General features: G+C 36.2%; 1 protein-coding gene across 3 annotated transcripts in view; it reads right to left on the reverse strand.

The window, feature by feature from the left end:
- Positions 1-21,854, reverse strand: part of IMMP2L (inner mitochondrial membrane peptidase subunit 2) — a 420,423-nt gene that overhangs the window by 140,812 nt on the left and 257,757 nt on the right. For 2 of the 3 annotated variants that reach the window (XM_063396684.1, XM_063396685.1), the window contains exon 4: positions 7,152-7,217. The exons of the other annotated variant lie outside the window; for it this stretch is intronic. In XM_063396684.1, the coding sequence (XP_063252754.1) occupies positions 7,152-7,217 (66 nt within the window). The remainder of the gene's footprint in view (positions 1-7,151; positions 7,218-21,854) is intronic. 3 annotated transcript variants of the gene reach the window in all.

Here is a 21,854-nt window from a genome sequence, read left to right on the forward strand (position 1 = left end):
TCAAAGCCTTATCCTATGCAGGCTGAACAAGTCCCATTGGGCCAACATCTCCTGGCAGGGCAACTGCTGCAGCCCATGTTGAGTTTGAGGGCATGGGGCCCTCTGTTGTACCTGTTACATATTACTTTTGTCTTTATGCCCCAAAATGCACACTGAAATCTATGTGTGGTCTATGACACAACAGTACTTTTCCGAAAACACTTGTCTGTATCACAGCCCTGGTCATAATGGCAAATTTCAGAGATCCAGCTTTTTGTACCTTTACTACTGGGCCTAAAGATCAACAGAACCTAAGAAATTCATTTTGGATACAGGAAATCTTCATCATGCATTTCTCAATTTGTTTTTCTGGGTTAAAGACGCTGCTATCATTTGCATTTAGAGAAATGGAGTCCAGTCATGCAAGGACTCTGCATATGGAATGGAACAAAAATCAATGCAAACTCTATTTAGGAGACTTGCAAGAATACAATCAATGATAAAGAGTCATAACAGAGCAGTACAGCTGAACCCAAAAGAAAACTTTCATTGGCTAAAAAAAATGCCATCAGTACCTAACAGTAAGTACTGCCAAATAAATTGCATAGATATATAAACTGGTGAGATATATATTCTGTGCACATGGACACAAAATAAGAATATTTTAGAGGATGAAGAGTTTTCATCTAAGGTAATTTGACTGCTACTATGTCCTGTAGATACATAAAGAACTAAGAACAATATGAAGAAGACAGTCAAAATCAAAGATATTGAAAAATTTGTGATCTATGAGGACAGTATGGAGTTTATGTAGAGTACCTGTAGAGTACCCACAACCTGTTCTCATTTCTGCAGATCTGCCACTCCTGTCAATGTGGTTCTGACCACTCACAGATTTATATTCTCAATCCAAAGACAGACACAGCAGACTTTGACAAAGAAAAGAGAACACAGCCACAAACGTACCCTGTGTGTCATTATCTACTTTGATTCCTAGATTTTAATGTGTTTTACTGATAACCTATTTTCCTTTTCTATCAGCCATTGCAAGCAGTACCTTACCACATAAACTGTATCTCAGAATAGTTACCAGGGGCCTATGTGCTGCAGGCAGTGAGAAAAGAGCGAACAGTCTTACTACAGCACTAGTGAACATAAAATTGCTTCTGTATGATTAAAGGGCAAAGGTTTGCATGTAATTCCTGCCAGTTGATTGCCCTGAAGATGTTATGTACAGAGACATTCTTGAGCTTTAACCCTGGCAAAGTCTGAATTTTTCTGAAGGCTGCTCTGCTTTCTAGAGGCAGGCACAGGTTTTTTGGTATAATCTACCACAAGTTGTTATCCAGCAGTATGGTCTCTGCATGAAGACAGATGTTTTGTTGGAAAATCATGCCTGCACCTCAGTGAAAAAAAAAAAGGCAGCCATAATATCTGAAAAAATTAAGTTGATTCAGTAAAAAAAAAAAACAAAACAAAAGAAAAAAAAACCCCACCAAACCTTAATGATTGTCTTTTTCGCACTAAAGGGATGCTGGATGGCTCCAATACCAACTCCGAGAACAAAAAAGCAACCAAACACCTGTATGGAGTAATGACAGTTTGAAGCTTAAAGGGTTCTCCAATAAGTGAACAGAATGACCAGATTTTGCTTGTAATTTAAGGAAGTATGGGATCTTTGACTAGAAGAAATATAACAGCCTGCATGAACTTGACAACAGGAGTTCATAGCGTTAATAACAGTGATTGCTACATTTAATAGCTACTGATGGATGGGCTTTATTTCTATTAATTTTCCACCCTTTTACAAATCCCATTATACCTCCTTCCTTCCTAATTTTTGGGGCAATAGTTTCTACAGCTTAATGATAAACATTGTAATAAAAGTTGAAAAGTTATTGTTGAAAAGTTGCTTTAGACCTACAGCTTAATAATGTAATGATCTATGTCTGCATTTTGAGACTTTGAGAACTAAGAAGTATTTCCTTTTTCACATCTTCAGAGCAGTTTTGCAAGATGCACCACGTAAACCCACTCAATATCTTCCTGAAGCATTCAGTTCAGAACATTAGCTCCTGAAGAGCCTAACAATAGGCTTATCACAGACACAACCTTTTTTTAAAATTACTCTTCCTAGAGGCTCACTAATCATTCTTAACTCAGGTACGGTATTAAGAAGCAAACAAATAGATGGAAAAAACCCGTAACTGGCACACCAAGCTCCTGCAGACCTGTGCAACTGTGACAGACAGGAGGAAAACAAATCAGTTCAGCAAGGTACTGAACAGACTTAATTTCAAATTTTACTAGCTTAATACCAATTCTGGTTTCCTTCACATAAACCGTCATTTATTTTTGTTACTGAAAACACACCATAACTCATCTGTGAAAGATTACTATAGATTTTTGAATTACCAGTAATGCATTTAAGATAAATGAGTTTTAATAAGTTTAATTTCAAGTTATTCCAAGTGTTTTATAATACCAACATTAATTTTTAACAAATTAGATTATATTGACTTTTAAAATAAGGCCTCCTTTGGAAGACTTATCATTTAAACAGTCTTCAGGAACTGATTTTCTACTTAAAGTTAATTCTCCTGTGAGCCCATGGAAAACAAAACAAATCCTGATCTATGGGAGCTACACTTTGTAATATTTTCTGCCTAAAAGCTGTCCTATAGACTCATTTGCAAGGACTAGCTGAGGATTTTTTTGCTCATTCTTTGAATTCTTTTGAAGAGGAAGTCGTACCAGCTTATCTAAATTAAATTATGCGTTACAGGTTTGTGGCACGTACTATGTGCTTCTGGTGATTTACAAGACACTACCAAACTCACTTCACCTGCACTAGCAACTAGACTGGAAACAGGAAAAGAAAACTAATGACAGCATTTTTATTTCAGTGAGTTTCTAGCATTTTGCAATGCCTCAAATCATATTTAAAAAGGTAAAGTATTATGTAGTATAATGTCTGAATACCTGAAAAACAGAAAATGAAAGGTGAAAATGGACTTACATATTTTTCACCAATACACCTTTTCAAAAACTGTAAGTCAGTCATTGTTACTTTTCAAATGCCACAATTTTCATTTCATTAAATACTTTTAGAATTTAAGATATGAAAACCAGGATTTTTCTGACATGGAGTAAACGCCTGAACTCAAGTCAAAATATAAGGGACCTTTCCTATGGCACTAATGGCTCTGCCTATTTGATCTTTCATCACTTTCAGTAATTAACAAACAGTAAAATGTTAACTAACTTACCTTAATTGATGACATGAGAAAACACAGATTTCTAGTATTATCCTTAATCATGCTCCAAGTGGATCAAATAAAGATAATGCGTTCAGCTTTGAAAGGCCAACTACAGAACCACAGATCACATTGCATATCACTCTTATCTCTAACCCATGGCAATACTGTTTGTCTAATTTAATTGTAGCTGGAAACAAAATGCCACACAGTTGCTCACTCCAACCCTCCCTGCCAGGGGAAGGGATGAGAATTGGAAAGAAAAGGTAAACTTCATGGGTTGAGAAAGAACAATTTAATAATAGATAGGAAATAAAATATAATGCTAATAACAACAACAACAGAACTTAATACAATAATATTCACTACTACTATATTTCTTATTGCTGTTATTATTATTATTGAAAGGAGAAAGAGGGGAATAAAACTCAAGAACAGCAAGTGATGCACTACAAAACTGCTCACCAGCTGTCCCCAGCCAGCTCCCTGCAGTTTACACAGTGAGTATGATATTCTATGGTATGGAATCCCATACCATAGAATATCATACTCACATATCCCTTTGGCCAGTTTGGGTCAGCTGTCCTGGCCATGCTCCTTCCTGGATTGTTGTGCACCTTCTCACTGCCAAAGCATGGGAAACTGGAAAGTCCTTGACTATTCAGTAAAAACTGAAGCATGGCTTTGTTATCAACAACATTCTCATTCTAAAGCCAAAAAACACAGCACTGTACCAGCTACAGAAAGCAAATTAACTCTATCCCAGCCAAAACCAAGACATACAGCAAAAGCTGTACATTTGAATTACTGAGGTTTCTATCAGTATTTCTGTCAATAAACTAATCTAACTAGGTTTACCACAGACAAATGAGGATCATTGTACAGTCTTCTGTGTCCATGTGTGATTCACTCACCTGCAGGCTCATCAGTATTCTGAACACACTTGTGCCACACACCTTTGTCCATTTGGCCAGGAACACCCGCAAATGTTAATGGAAAGTTTCAAGTCTTAATGAGTTTGAATGCACAGCATAGTTAACTTCCTAAAGCTAGAATTCATGTTATTAAATGTCTTTTTTTAATCAAAATCTACATTCAGTTTCAAAAATTAAGGCAAGAATGTTAATAATATAGAACAATGTAAAGTAACCCTCGAAGTTACCTTATATTGCATTCTACTTCTGCTATTGCCACAGAAATGAATGAAGAATTGTCGTGGTTGCGGGGGGAGGTCAATTTTTCCAGGGGGATGTGGGCAGGCTGATCAGTGATCAGCTTTTCTGCTGGCACCTGGATTGGTCACTCGGAGGTTTGGACACGCCTCTGAGGACACAAAGAGTTAAAAGCAGGAACCCCAAGGGGGTTCGGCCTCTTTTGGATTCTGGTTTCAGCAGTTGAAACATCTCCTCTCACCTGCTCAGCTCTGGGCTGAGTGGGGGAGGGGAGCCACGTGGCCGGGCTCAGGACAACCACGCGGTGGAACTAAAGTAAGCTGGGCCCCGGGGGGAGAAGAGAATGGACAAGACTAGAACTGAGCTGCCCCGTCCAGGATGGAGGGGTGGAAAACTGTGGAAGTGCCTTCTGTGTGTGCTCACCCCCCTCCCCCCCAAACTCCGGGAGAAGGTGCCCAGCCACGTGGGGGTTGCCCAGCCTGGGAGTGCCTGAGCCTGCACCCTGCTGGGAGATAGAAACTGTTAACCCTTGCTTGGCAGAAAGAAACTTTTCTTAGACATTGATTCTCATGACTGGTGGTTTCAGAGGAGAGAGGGAAGCGGCCTGGGACCGAGATGACAAAAGGAGATGAAAAAAAAACCCAGATGGGCAGAGATTGAAGAGGAGTGGCTTTTGAGCTGGACTTTTTTTGCATAATGTTAGCCATGGACTGAACTTAAGTCTCTTTTGAACATAAACTGCATTTTGGGTAGATACAGCTGCCCTTGTTTTTGCTACAGTGACTGGCACTTGAAGAGTGGAGGAGCAGAGAAGAGAGGGGGAGGGTGAGGTAGCGCCCTCTGCCCTCAGGGCAGACCTGCTCCTGGAACCCCGGCCCTGGGTAAAAAGGGAGAGAACTCGGCATGCAAGTATCCTTAAAAGAGCCCTGTATGCAGCTTGAGACTATGGACAGCGGTGAGAGCGCTGGACATAGGAAAAAGAGAGTGTCACCCTAGCAGACTTCTCTGGGCGGTGCCACGGGTGACATAGAAACACATAAGGGGTAGACCCGTGTTTTCTGAGGAAAAGTCTGTGGTGCAAGAGAGACTCCTCTCTCCCTTGCTGAATTGAAGATTGGTGGTTTTTTTAAGTGGTGATTGTTTGATCTAAAACCCAAAGGTTTGGTCTGTGAAGAGTAATGTGTGGGGGGTGGAAATTGGGAGATGTTCTGAGAAGTTTTTATTTCTGTCTCTGTGTGTGTTTAAGAGTTTTTCTGTCTCTGTTCTTATGTAATGTAATAAAGTTTTGGTGGGTTTTTTTTTGTTGTTTTCAAGATTTAAGCCTGCTCTGCTCTGTTCCTGATCACATCCCACAGTAGTGGTTAGGGAAAAAACATACATTCATGGGTGCATTAACATCTAGCCGGTGCCAACCCATGACAAGAATATTGAAACATGAATAACATTCTTATCACTTATATGAATTACAGCACTAATATCAATAGCATCAAGAAATAAGTACCTTCTTAAGGATACAGGTCAATACAAGATGTTACACACACTACTCCTCTGTCTTTAGCTCTTGAAAGTGATAGCTAGTTTTAGTTGTAGATGTCTGTAGGTTTTGGACATCAAATTTTCTTCTTTGTGCCTATTTTTTTGGATATTTTGCTTCAACAGAGAAGCAACAATTTATTTTGATTTCTCAAACTGAGATAATTCAGGATTTTTCAATAAAACAGAAATTGTATTGACTGCAAGAGAAAAAAAAAAATGTAGACGTATTCCACAGTGCCCATGCTATTAACTAGGGCCCACTGAGATCAGATTCAAATCCTTGATTTGAATCGCAGCTGTCAAGTACTTCTTAAACAGTCACTACACCACAGCAAGACTCATTATCTAAATAAATTGAGTCACAGTCTGCCATATTATCTGAGATCTCCCAAGGTCATTCACATCTTAGTACGGGAAACCAGGGATTTACCCTCCCACCTCTATGCCTACTTGATTCTCTACCTGGGAAAAAGAAACCATTTCAAGCAAGCATTTTCTTCAAAATAATACTGTTCCCATAAAAACTTTTTATTTACATCTAGTGGTAACTTATTTCCACCCAGCCTCAGCAGGAAGCTCTATCTGTCAGAGCAAAGCAAGTCTTCAAGTACTCTAGAGTCCACTCTTGCTACAATGGTTTGTTTTTTCTGATAGAATAATTTACTCAAAATCAGTTGCACCATATTCCCTTGCAGTGAAGACAGTAATCTATGAGGATTCTTTGTCTCAAAAATAAAATAAAATAAAATAAAATAAAATAAGATAAAATAAGATAAAATAAGATAAAATAAAATAAAATATCAAACATGAGATCCTGAAAGGAACAAACAAATAAAGAAAAACCTAAAAACAACCTACTTTTACTTGTCCACCCCAATGCAAAACAGCAGCTGGAGTTTCTAAATGAAAAATCACAGCCCTATTATCTCATTGAAAAATGCTGAACAATTACCTGCCTCGATTTGTGGCAGAGATATTCTCAGAAACAAGCATTATTTGTATCTATGTACATTTCATGAGAGAGTGAATAGTTTTGTGTAGCATTTCTCCTCTCATTGAAAAGGAGACAGGTACAATGCTGGCATCCTTGTTAATAATAGACAGAAAATGCTAGAAAGTACTCGTTGTCTAGGATACTGATTTAAAATATACTAAAAAGCTGCACTAGTCCTGTAAAGACTCTGAGACTAAGGCTTAAAATACTTACTTGATAATGTCTCCTTCAAGAGCAATCACTCGTTTAATGATCTTCTGTTCAGGATTTCTAGGAGACCTGAGACAGGGGAGAAGGTTACACAATCAGTAACATTCCCTTTGTTTTAAGAAAATGAAAGAAATAGACACTATGAAGGTCATTAGAAGATTCCATGTTCTCCCTGAGTTAGCATCAGTCACTATGTTCCACAGTGAAGCTCCTGCAACCCTTGTCACTCACTGCAAACCATCATTGAAAAGCAGCTGAGGACCTGCTTACAAACAGCACAATAATCAACACACCTTTTATCAGGAAAAATACACATTAAATGCAAACATTAAAACTAAAGTATCCCACTACGAATGAGAAGGGTAGCTTTGCAAGTAGATTAATGTATTAAAAACTGAATTCCCCATCATTTGTAGAGAAAATGTGTTAAACATTTATGTCATTCAATCAATTTGGGAGCAAAAAAAATCTTCCTATGTTATATTAATATCTATCACTAAGTTAAGTGAGCCTTGCTTAGAGAATTGTGGAAGTTTAAAAATAAAAGTTACAAAATTTTCTGAAAGTAGCAGCTCCTGAATGCATCTTTCCTTGAGTAGATTCTGATCATGCATTACATAATAATATGAGAAAGCAAAGATGAATGTGCATGTTCAGCCTGAATATGCATATTATTAGATAGACCATTAAAAGTGTTATTTTACTGTAGTTTTTATGGGTTAATGTAGATTTATAGGATCCAGAAATATTCTCTTTCTTTATAAATTACAACTTTTCTTTTACTCTTCACTTTTAATTATCTAACTATGCAAACTTAGAAGAGAATTTTCACATATTAAAAAAAAATCTTTTTATTTGCTGCTTGTACATAGAAAAGTCAGGGAAGGAACAAACTGGTTTTATGTTCTGTTGATGCTCATGTTCTCCCTATTAAGGCTTCAAGTACAGTCTGCTAGACACACCACTGACAGAGGTGTATATTGCAGTTTTCATGGCTAAAACCATCTTTGAGCTCATCTCTGGTCAAATGGTAGCAAGCTAAGATTACACCTCTTTAAAAAGCAAAGCTGAGCTAAGTCTGGATGAAAAGCTTGCCCACACTGCTGCATGACTAAAGGCATTTGAGGCTCATTTCCAGTTCCAATAGTTAAAAAGAAAAATGGGTTCAGACTTATTCAGGTTTTTTTAATATTATGCCAAAACAAATTCCAAACATTTTAAAATCAGTTGGAGGTTTTAATATTTTTCTTGAGTGTGCATGTTAATACATTTGAAATAAATTTCTCTTTCAAAGTAATGAAATAAAATTCAAGAAGCCTAATTTTGAATTTCAAAATATCAAATAGCTTCCCTTTACAGTTTACCAAGGCTGGAAACCTTATTTTCAACAAAAAACGAGGAACATTGAACATGAATAAAGATCATATTTTTATTCCCTAGTCATCACTCAAATTTTCAAATCATCATGTAATTTACAGTAATATTTTACTTAGCATTAATTTTACCCGAATAGTTGTACATTCCAGTTTAGCCTTGCATTTCATGTTCCTTCTTAAAGTAGGAACACACAGTTTCATATTTTCTGTGTCAATTTTGGGAGGAATTAATCAAGTTTTCGATGCTTGTATGATTTAAATATATGGAATATCCACAGCACTTTTTGATGCTGCTCCTTGCAAGCAACACTTCCTTTGTTGAGCACTCGTTTGAGCATTGACCATGTCTTATTCTCAACCAAAGCACAGTCTATGAAAAGACAACACACCTTTCTTACAGGCTGTTATAAATTTAAAATAATTTTTTAGGTTACTTTACTGCTAATTGATTTAATTTTTAATCAGTTTGAGCTCAGGCTGTAATATTTTAATGTAAAATTTAAGCAATGGAAATGATAATACATAATGTATGTGATGAAATGTGCATTTCTTAAAGATTAAATTAAAACAAATTTTATGTTTGCTCCTTCAAAATTTTGTTCTGGTTTAACACCTAACTTTCAAAGTAAGGTTCTCAGCAACTTCCCAGCAGGCATTTTCCCTTGATTAGAATATATATATTTATTGTAATGCAATTACTGACCTATCCCTTAATTTTCTTTCCTCATGCAAAAATTTCTACTGACCTTGAAAAAACATCTCTCCAAATTTGAGGTATGAGTAGTTGTTCTAAGAGTAGGCCCTTTTTTGCTAGGAATGATATATTTAAACCAAACACATAATTTATCACAAAAACTTCAAGGAATTCCTCACAGATATTGCAATGAAAGAGTGATATTTTTAATATTGGAAGCCAGAGTATTTTTAAAATAAACTTCACTCTGGCATTCTGATTATAATTCGTTAAAATGGCAAAGGAAGGTAAAAGACAGATTAGCAGGCTTAAAGTGGCCAATAATTCAGGCACTTTTAGACCAAGGATTTTCAAGAGCTGAGCAGAATGGGTGTTGCAAGAGCCAGTGTGCAACCAGGAGGTAAGAGAGACTGGTTCTGAAGTGAAGAATATTGATGCCTTCCTGAATGGTGTATAGCATAACACTGGAATTTCAGTGATTAAATCACAAAAACATACAAGCCATTTCTGTCTTCTGTGTTCAATCCTGCAGAGACAGTGTGGGATCACACTACTGCAGAGCATATTTCCCAGGAAAAACAGGAAAAATTATATAGCCAGCAGAAAAACCCACTTTTTTAGCAAGCAATTGTCAGATAGAAATGGTGAATTCCCTGAAAGCTTTCTCTTTACAAATTTATCAACTGAGTATTTCAGTCAATATTACTCCTAAATGTCTCCCTTTCAACCACTTGGATTATTTATTTACTCTAGTGGATACTGCCCAATTCTAAATAATTGCTCCATGAGCTAATTAACATTTGATCAAACAAAAAATTTTTCTTGGTTTTGTATGTGTCATACTTCAGTTTCTACAGGCTTTTCTAGAGAGAAAGCTTTTCGAAAATGTCATAAGATCCCAGAAAAATAAGTAAAGCACAGTCCAACTAAATAAATACTAAAACATACCACAATACCTTTTTCCTTGAATAAAGAGTCAGATTTTTTTTTGGTACCCACATTAGAAAGAGACCTGATACTGTGAACTCAATGAAAAAAGCAGAAAAAATATTTCAAAGGGATAGTTTTAATTAGATACTTTGATGATTTACACGTTTCATGTTTCCCATCCATTATCATAGACAACCTGGAAACAGTTTGTGTTTACTCTTTGAAAATTATTGGGATTTTTATACCAACTTAGCATCTTCTAGAACAGGAAAAATAACAGGCTTTTATTAAAAAGTTGCAGAGAAAGATGCTAAAGTTTTCAATTTTTATAGGTATGTATTTATTTATCTATTTATATGCATAAGTATGTATATTACTGTTAGAAAAATACTTCACTTTTTCTGAGATAGAAGGAAGATATTTAGGCAGCAGCCTGGAATTTTGTCTTCAGATTATTCTCTTTTTACTTCAGATTAAGTTTTATGTGATTTGATTGTCATTTACATGGAGGCAACTTAAGAAATTACCACTGTGTTGTTTTAGTATAAGCAGACTGAAAAAATGATCTCTTCAAAATTAAATTTTCTGCTTCTATTTACGCTGCTAATGACAGATATTAAAAAGGATTTAACTCCATAAAATAGGATAAGAGAATTTTTGAGATCTCATTCTAACATTGTGATCCAAAGCCATTCACTCAGTGAGCTCTTCATTTCCCAAAACAAATTCCTCTCTCATCAAAACTTCTAGCATAGCTGGTGTCTATGCCTCTGGGAATTTCCCCGATTGATGCAGGAGGAAAAATATGCTGTTTGTCTCCTTCTCAACCCATTTGGGGATGCAATAAATAGCTAGAAAAGTAACTAAAGTGTAGATGAAGTCCAGAATAAGTGGAATTAATATATAAAAATTGTGAACCTCACAGTATGGTTGTGGTGGCTTTACCTAAAAATCATGCTTGGAGGAAGAGGAAACAGAAACTACCAGTGGAGCGACCTCCTTCTTATTTTCTGTTGCTCATCCTTTTGCCAGCATAGCAGCTGATGCTCAAACTCTGCACAGTAGTAAATATGTAGCAATATCCATTCTTTCATTTCCTCATAGTACCATAGCTATGATATAACAGATCCAACATAGACATCTCTAAATACTGTATAAGAATGGAAATTTACTTAATCTATGCACATATTTTCCAAACCAAAATATTTTTAATCTACTTGTTTAACTTTTTTCTGAGTCCATAACTTTCATCTAAATTCCATGCTTCTTTATGCAGAACAAATTTGTAGTGAATATCATAAGAAATGTAATATCTAATTACACCATAGATTATAACACTATTTCTATGTTGTGGTAAATAACATGAAATATAACAGTGATGAAAAAAAGTTCACACATGTTATTCTTGCTTTTGTTATCATTCTTGTTATCAATTTCTCTTGCACAGAATTACTGCATTAAATGTATCCAGTACCAGATTTAGCATTTGTGTTCAGTTTGGATCCACCAGTACAAGACAGGTATTCACAACTGGAAAAAGTGACACTAAAATAACAGTAACAGAGGAGCAATGCAACAGCAGTGCCTAGGGAAATTGGGTTTGTGCCGATCAGAAATTAGCCAAAAGGTTCAATCCCCTAATTGACAATAGTCATCTATCTAATTGCTGATTAGAAATCAAGAATTTTTGGAAAGGTACACAGCAAAAGAGATGAGTGGCAGGAAGGGAATTTCCAGTGTTGCAGGTTGCCCTGAGAGGCTGAAAACCACAGACGTGCTCAGGGCTCAATGGGACACAGCTCTGGGCAGTCTGACCCAAATTCAGAGCCTATCCTGCCTTGGGTGCTTGGTAAGATTACATAGTCACATAGTCACTAGAGGTGCCTTAAGACATAAATTCTTTTTCACTTCTACAGCCTTTAGTCTTATTTAAGTGTATTGAAAAATGTAGGATGTAAATATCTTAAAATACAAAATGGATGGATGGTCATGGATGCAAGCGCTGATGCTAGAAGAAACCACACTGATCACTTTATTTATCTGCTGTAGCCCACAGATTATTTTTTTCTGTGTTTTTCTTGCAGTATCTAATTCTATTATAAAGCATTTTTAAAGAACGTTATGATATCATGTCTCAACATTCTGAGTTGCAAAGAGACTAACATCCAGAGAATTACTCCACAGTTTAATTATCCTTGCTATTAGGAAATTGCATCTGCATTCAAAATTGAATTCATCCTAGTTCAATTTCAATTTCATGCCTTCTCCTCCAGCAGAAAACCCCTCAACATCTTATTTCTTCTTCATGAAGAAAGATTTGGGTACATGAGGTCTTAAATTTCTCTTTGATTCATCAGCTAGAATTACCTGAACTTCTTAACACACAGTTTCCCAAATCTGGGACCCCTTTCTGTCACTATTTTTCAAACTCCTCCAATATTTTCTTTTTCTTCTTAGCACACATGGGAATCTAGCATTATTCACCTTGGATTATTATTAGTAGTAGTAATTAATTACATGAGCAACATGGCCTTATTTGCTGGCTCAATCAAAAAAAGTCTTTTCTGTTTCTTAACATTACATTTATTTTTGTATAGTCAGGCAAAAATCTCATTTTTTTCATGCTAGGAGCTGGTGCTGAAGAGATTCCAAAAGTGACAATTAACCCTTCTCTGAGCAAACTGCTTGCTAAAACAATTAAAGTTTAGATCACTCCTTGCACTTCACATTCTCTAGAGCATGTTTGTGAACACCAACCATGCGATTCACACCATGCTGCCCTGTCCTTCCCTGCACTGCTTGCACACTTGGCCAATGATCACAAAGACAGCTGACAACACCAGCACCCACCCTTGGATGACACAGCAGTCTGCTGGAAATATTACTGCTCACAAATGTGCCTCCAATCATATCTGCACCTTCACAGCTGAACAGAGCCTGTTTGGAATCTAATATCCCCCCATTAACTCCACAAAAGGTGAATTTCTTGATCAAAATATAATGTGGCAGTAAAAAGAATACTTGAAGAAACCAAATATCTATATTATAGCCTGTATCAAAATTAGATTTATCGAGCTGTTTTGTAATTTTACTGATAAAACTTTACAGGTTTGCTTGACAAAACCTATTTCTGAATGAACATCTTTAAGTGTATTTTAGCTTCTACTAATAGAATGAGAAACCATGTGATTATTTTGCTCAGATAAGACATTTCTAAGGCCCTTCTCTTTGTTTGAATGCTGGAAATTTATTGCAGGTCATGAAGTCATTTGCATTTTCTTCTTTGTTTTCAGTTTCTTCAAAAGAGACATTTTCCAAATGGTATTCCACACTAGAAAAACTGTTTGAGACCATGCTTGCCTGTCAGTATCAACATTTGAACCCCTTTCAGGCCCAAAACTGTGATTTGCCTTTAGAAGTGAAATAGATTAGAATAGGAATTTTTTCAAGCAGAACTTATATGCAATTTTAAGAATGTTAGCAGATAATGAGAGCATCAAAAGTAGTTCCTCAACTGCTCCTAGATTTCCTTTGGGCTAGATTTGAGGAAGCAGGTCCCAGTCTTAATGAATACTAGTTTAGTGAAGCATTTTGAATATTCACCCTTTTCCACTCATAATTTACAACATAAGTATTTAAAGAAAGCAGTTGCACCAACTGGTTTGGCATAAGTTCTGATGATGCTTGACTTGCTCAGTATCTCCAGCGCAAAACATGTACAAAGACATAATTAAAAATATGAGGAAAACTGCTTCTAGGAACAACCTTTAATTCCGAAATCCATACTACTTTAGCACCTCCTAGCCAAACCTCTGTTAAAAAGCGAAATCACTGCCAAAAAATTTTTGTTTTTACTGAAAGTAGTGTTTTATTATAATTATAGATTCCAAGCATACCCTCGTGGAAAGGTAGTGTTTCCTTTCTTTTACATTTCAAACTATTTGTGTGTAACCTAGAGCACTGCTTACTTGAAATTTCTTGGTGAATTCTGAGCAACTCCTAAACAAAAATAGATCTGAATAGAGCACCTGCATGAAGCCTCAGAAAAGGAGCCATGCACTTTGTTTTACAGCTATAGTTAGAGCAAGTAAACCATTCTCTCAAGCTCTGTACTTGGAAGTGTTTAAAGAAAAAATTGGATGTGGCACTTTGTACTATGGCCTAGCAAGTAAAGTGGTGTTCAGTTAAGGGTTGGACTCTTAATGATTCTGTGATCCTTGCATGCTTGTTGCTCCTTTTCCTTTCTAATGGGCTTCCAGTCCTTTCCTCCTCTCTCTGATTTAGTCTGGAGTTTTCCAGCAAAGCAGAAGTAACTCTCTAAAGTGAAAAAGTAGCTTCCATGTAAATAAACATCCATAATGTTATCTCCTGGTACCAGACATCATTTAGCAGAGATCTCCGACACTAAGGGTGGAGTTGGAGGGAAAATAATAAAGAGCTGCATAATTTTAAAAGAACTGAGTTATCCCCAGTATACCTAGAGCAAGCTGTAGAATTGCAACCCCACTGTATGATGAGACATCAGCAGCATCAGAATTTGAGTTTTTTCATAGGTGTTGGAAGGATATCACAAATAATTCAGTCTTCATCAGCAGATAATGATGGATTCTCCCCAGTATTAACTAGATGTATGATTCCTACATGACAAAATTCCTACACGATAAAATTAATAACAATCTTTTCTACACTTTGGATCAAGGAATTAAAACTGTGTATCTGAAAAACTTTCAGAATTATATACAAGACAAAGTAAAAAAAACCTAAAAAAAATACATCTCCATTAGAAATTTCCATTTTTCAATTACATCTAGTTTGCTACAGTAAGGCAAGGAAAAAAAAAAGGAGGACAACTGAAAACTCTAAATAAAATGTTTCACAGCAATAAAACTCATTGGAGCTGCAAAGCAACATGACAAGGGACTCTGAAAAAAAATCAAAATACTACAGTAACTTGGAAGTATAGCTACTAATTTGAAGTAAAATCACATTTAATTGTTTCTCAGCCTTCTAATCTAACCACGTTCAGGTTAAATGACTCAGCTGCTTGTAATGCAGGTTGTGTAATCACAATAGTTATGTGCACTTGACCTTTTTCCTGTTAACAGAGAGACTCAATTAATTACTTGCTGTTTTAACCGGCCATTTCACCTTATCTTCACCTTTTTCAAAAGGGTTGAGAGACTCTAACTAAACCTTTGACTTTGGAAGCATACATAGAAATATTTGTCTATCAAATAGGAAGTTAGCCTGATCTAGAAATGAGAATACCTGGGTTTCTATGCTTAAGTCAAAACCAGTAATATATGCACTGTTTCATTAACCACTATGCTGCAGTGTAGGAGCCACATTTCATCTTTGCCATAACTGCCCATTCTTCTCTGTAATGGAAATAAAATCTTACTTACTTCCATTGCAGTAAGAGGGAAAGCCACAGAAAACTGCAAAATGTATTCAAATGCTTTAAAATTATTTTTACATTGCCATATGGGATATTAGATAGAAATAACCTAAATAATCGACATATTACCTTTTAAAATGATCAAAAATTAACACACATGCTGTAATATGCACTTCTATACCTTCTACTCTGGGATTAGATGTGTGTTCAGTGGCAACTCTTCCAAGCATACAAAATTAAATAATCAGTTGCTCACCCTAAAATGGCAATTGTATCTACACACCACACATTGTGCAGCAATTTTCAAACATTATTGCTTTCTGATGGGGTGCCAGAAAACTTCTCTAGTTATAGAACACATCCACAACTATTAAATAAGTACTGGATGCATTTTTAGGTGTTACAAACATCAGTGACCTAGGAACAAAATCATTATTTCTTTTGAGACAATAAACATTAAAAATTCTGGTTCTCATATTGTCTCTCCTGGAGACTAATTTTAGCATATTAGACAGGATTAACATTATATTTAGTTAAAAAACTCTAAAGAAGGGGAAGTTTTCATCTGTTTTGATGTCACCCAGACTCCATCAGCACATTGCTTTTTAAATTTTTCTAATGCTGTTTTGAACACCTGTTGTGAAAATCTAAGTAGCTGGATATATTTTCTCAAATGTAATCTCAGCTACAGTCAAGAAAATAAGCCTTTCGGATGAGTTAAGTCTGTTCTAGTCAGTGCACAGAATGTAACAATTAAAGTGGGATGAATCAGTCTTTGGAGGAGTATCTCTCTCCTCAATGACTACAAAAGAAGACAGACATCAGCTCAGTCTAGCCATCTTAAAATTAAATGATTAAAGATAAACTGCTTAAAACTATTGTTTCATCTACCTTATAAGTATCTGCAGCAGATTTTGTTTTTCAAATATCACAGGAAAGCAAGTATTAACAGTGAGGTAAAGGAAAGACCAACAACAATATAATGTATACTTTTTATATAGCTGTAATATACCTTCTTAGTAAGAATAGAGACATGTCAATGTCAATTCATAGAAAATCAAACCAACCACCAATTTAAAGTTCCCTAGGGAATCAATAGAAGATCAATAGAAGTCCTGATACAGAATTATTTCTCTTTTTTTCTTTTTTAAAAATAGTGCTTCATGCAATACAAATAAATTTCTATATTTATGACAAACAAAATGAAAATCAATTATATTTTAACTAATAAAACATAAAAAATGGAAGTTTAACTAAGAAAAAAAAATTGTATCTCTATTCATGGTCATTAAAAAAACCCTATCTATAAGATAGAATACTAAATATCTCTATGTTCCCACTTAGCACACGAATATATACATTATTTTCACACTGTGCAAAGTTAACTTCACTGAAACTTGTATACAGTTATATCATAAAATAACATTTCAAAAATAGACAGTGCTGCTAAGGATCACTGATTTAATAGCTGATAATTTAGTATTTTTTTGTAATAGGATACAGAAAAAAAATGAGAACCAACATTAACAAAACACAACCACAGTTACAAATGTCATTTGCAGAAGTTACAAGACATCCTTAAATAAAAGAACAGTAGTAAGATTACTGGACACAGGTAAAGCCTCTCACAATAAAAAGAAACCAATCAAAAGTTGGATTTTTTTGCTTCACAGTTTACACCTTTATCTTAGATTCAGAATTAACTGCAGGTGTCCATCCTGCAGATGACGTCAACCTGAATTAACCACAGATTGGCTGCTGTGACAGAAATCCTCGTAGTTATAGATTTTATGACCTGCTTATGAGTATTTAGGAAAAAGGCAATGCCAACTTGAATAGGGAGTATTTTTGCATGTGATACTCCATCCCAAAACATAATCTTCTGTGTCAGCAGGTCATCAAGCATTTTGTTCCATTTAGCATTAATTGCATTATCCTCTATTTATGTGCTTCCACAGAAAGAAGAAGGAACCCTACACAATAACTAAGGATATTGTTTTCAGAGGCTTTGATCACTTGAACTTTGAGGAGTTTACCAAGAACAAAACACTGCCCTATGTTGGGTTTTGCCATGAGATTTTTAGGATTCTGAGCTGTAAGAAATTTTTTCTCGATTATGATGTCAAATGTATTTATTTGAAATATTAAGAAAAGAAGATTAAATAAATAAGAAGTATCATCAACAGTGAATAGCATAAATGAGTAAATATTTATATCTACAGATGCTTTATTCCCTTTATACATAGTAGTTTACAAGACTTTTAGACAGTGTTCCCCTTTGCCAGGAAGGCAAATCTCTCTCTCTCTGCCCCAGCTGAGCACACAACTCAGGGTTTGGTCTGCACACTTGCTTCCCAGCTCTTCCCAGCTTCAGTCCACTCTGGTTATTCCACCGAAAATGAATTCTCCAGTCTCAGGCAGCAGCAAACCCCATCCTTGCTCCATCCAGCCTGTCAAACCTAAACCTATGTGTCAGTTTCCCACAGAAGGTCCCTGTCACCATTTTCTCTAAGAAAGTGATAAGCTGCTCAGAATATTGCCACATAAGGGAGAGACTGGCAGAAGAGACAAGAAGGGAAGGGAAAGAACAGACTAAATTTTGCAGACACTTTTTTCACATTCTGAGGACAAATTCCTTTTCACTCTCTAGCCACAGGACTAAGGTTCAGAGAAATTATTTATCATTTTTTATCTTCACTTTTTTAAACTGCATATGTGGAAAAACAAGGTTCAAAATTCCAGTTTTACTAAAATTCAGAATGTTTGGGCCAGTCTTAAGTTTCTTTTAACCCATTAATCCATTGGTTTGGGATTTTTTTACAGAAAACTTCTTATTTCTGAAATTTTTATAGAACAAAAGTAAGGAGAAAGTCCTCTCACAGAAAAAAAATCAGAAAGCAAAGTGAAATGCAGGCCTGAAGGACTAATGACACAAGACTGCATGAGAAATTAGTATGGAAGAATAATGCTTTACTTTTTAGTGACTGGAAGTATTGGCACTACTGGCAGCATGAAAACTTGGGAGGAAATAATGCAAGATATGGCTTGGGATAAACAAAACTGTTCAGAAATTCTAGTGGTTCTACTGCTGAATATTTTAAATGTGTAGTTTACATATTATTCTGTGTATTTCAGACAATCTTGACAAATTCTTAAATGTGCTGTCTCTGTTGGCAGAGAATATGAATTAGAAACACAAAAAGGTTAATTCAGCTAATTCAAACTTGGCATTGTTGCCTTTGCCATTCTAATTTTAAGCCTTTACATTAAAGGTGTATACCCACAAGTTTGAAACACAAACTTTCATGCATCTGGGGTTGAGAGAAGCTCTTTCACATCCTTATTGTAAGAAAACAAGAACAACAATACAAATTATTTGGGTTATAAAGAGCCAAAAAGTAAGTGTAAAAAAATGGGAAATCATAGTTCTTTTCAACACTGGTGACTTCTGCATCACAAAATTGATTACTTAGAACAGCCTAACCTTATAATTTTGATTCTCCAAAGGTTATTCTACTACGCATTCCTGATCAGAATTTGTTGCAGTCGAAAAGCATAAAATATATACTGGAGTGTATTTAAGCTGGATGATGTAGTGTTTTGAGACACTAGCTGTATACTTCTGGCTCAAAATCTAAAGATAGCTTTTGCATATGTGCTTCAAATGACGCATCACTACAGAAATGGTTACTAACATGGTTCCTTAAAATTCAAGCTGGCAATATGCTTAGAAAGTAGGATAATGGTAAGGCTGTCAGAGACATAATGTTAGAAGTATAACCTTACTTCTCTGAAAGAAGCTGTGCAAGAGTATAAAAAGGCATCTATGAGATTTGTTTAAAGGATTTACAGAATTCAGAAACAGTAAAATTAGGCTAAGTTTCTTTTTAACTGAATAGCAATGCTACAATCTATTACTTATGTAACTCTGTACATTTGAAGTACTAAGTGATTGACACTTGTGATTTATGGTGTTTGATAAAAAGCTATCAGCGTGCTCATCTATGCTATTCAAGTCTGCTGTGCAGACAGTATGGAACTAAGCTCTACAAATGATTAATTGGAACATAATCAAAATGTTATTAAAAAATAGTTGTCACATCTGAAACACCAGGTATTTCTCTGCTTTTTGATCAGTTCAAGTTGTCAAGATGAGTTGCCAGCAGCAAAACAACCAGTGACAGGCAATGAGTGCTCAGTAGGCAAGGATGTTTGTGGTACAAATCTGTCATATAAAACATAATGGGAATCCCTCAAATTCCTGCCTGTTTATCAGCTTGGGGGCGGAATAAATGAAAGCTGTTCTTCCACTAGATGTTCACAAGTGTGTCTGTGCTAGGATTAGGCAGTATTAACTCTTTGAATGGAGTGAGGAGAAAATGGCCCTGATCCCCCACAAAGTCAGTTCATTCACAGGAGTGGGGGATGCTGCACCACTGGTACACTCACACACGTGTTTCCAAAAGGGCAACACTCACAGCTGGGGCACTCCAGCCAATGCAATCCCTGAAACAAGAAATAGTTGTTTGAACTGTCTTTACTATACTTCTGTTTCATAAAGAAGGTGTGGGGAATTATACATAAAATAAATAGCTGAAATGCCTCCCCATTATCATTACATGTTATCTTTAACTGAGAGAGGAATGCACATTACACAACATTCCATACAGACCTCTTTAACCTATTGATAATTAGATAACAGATTAACGGTGACTACAACAAAGTCACTGCCGGATGAAAAAATATGGAGAATGATGTGGCTAATTTGTGCTTTTTCAGTTCCTATGCTTTAAAAAGAAAATTCTGCATCATTTCAGGATTTTAATATGGTATCTGTAAAAATACAGCATGAATACCTGTCCTGAATCTAAAGGCAAAATCTAAAGTAGATTTAAGGATAGGCATCTCAAACAAACCTGACACAGCCTGGGCTGAACTTCTGTAACGCAAGTAAGTTGTTAGTGGCTAAACCTTATGATAATTATGATAATACCTATGGCATCATCTTGGCTCAAATGGGTGACTTCACAGCTTATTCACCAGAGTTCCTTCTTTCTTTGTTCAATATACTTTAGGGCCAATAAGGAAGGGAAATAACCTTGAGCCTCACTTCTTACATGTGCTGGGTCAGTACATACATGCTAGCAATGCCCCATCACCTGAAGCTTCCTCTTCCATCCCTACATAAATGGGTTATGTACAAAAGTCTGTTATCTGGTTGATATCAATTATCCTTATGATTGCTACTACTCAGCACCAACTACAAGACAAAGTCACTTTTACTCTTCCAGTAAAACAAGGATCAAACTATTTTTTCTCTGTCAGGAGCTAAAGAGGAAAACATGGGTAGCTTCCATGAAACAACTGTTGATAATGGAGATGTAGGCCTGAAACTTCAGGTCATGAGATTCCACTCATATAATTCGATATTGAGCCTAATAACTTGTGACTGATTAAAACACAACTTTGTCGCGGTGCCTGTTGAGGACTCTGGTCCGTGCCATCGGCTAGCTCACGCACAGCGGACACCGGTCACTGAGGGTCAGCCTGTATGATGACAAACAGGGCTGACTCCTGTGGGTCCTTGTTTCCCAAAAAGGGGCAGGCAGGACACTGTCAGCCGCAACCAGATGAAGGAGACGAAGAGGGAGACAGTGCTGGTACAACAGGAGGGATTCATTGTAACCACCTCCTCAGCCCAGGACTGGCCGAGGAAACAAGTGTGTGGAGGGGTTTTATCTGGGACAGGACAGGAGGAGCAAAGGGAGTGGCCAGCCGCCTCCGGCCAACCGGGACCAGCTGCTAGGAGGCTTCAGGGGAGGAGAGACATAACTTGGACTTATCAGGACTGAGTAGGAGGGGAACAACAAAGGCGGGAAAGGGAGATTGACACCTAACTGAATCTAACAGGTGTGAGCTAAAAATAACACTCTGTGAGGGAGAGTGAAGGAACAAAGGAATATTAATGACGGGGTGAGGGTACAGAGAACTGAACCATTACAAAGAAAATACAATACAAAACTAAATACACACACTCCCATACAACTTGGCATCCTACTTTCATTTGAAGAGTCTAATAAATGGTCAATTTATTGCATTTTTATTTCTCTCGTTAATCACAATTGTCCTTGCAGTGTTAATAATAAATTCACATTTGAAGTTGCCCAACATCCTTTAAATTTTTTATCAAAATTAAGTTTGATGTACGGAATAGGGTCAAATGGAAAAAATTCCAGTGCCCATCTTTATGCATGACAAACTCTGTATAATTTTAGAAGAGCTTCTCTCTCTCAAGACGCAGATGAAAA

The sequence above is a fragment of the Prinia subflava genome, chromosome 4, assembly GCF_021018805.1.
Source record: "Prinia subflava isolate CZ2003 ecotype Zambia chromosome 4, Cam_Psub_1.2, whole genome shotgun sequence".
NCBI lineage: Eukaryota > Metazoa > Chordata > Aves > Passeriformes > Cisticolidae > Prinia > Prinia subflava.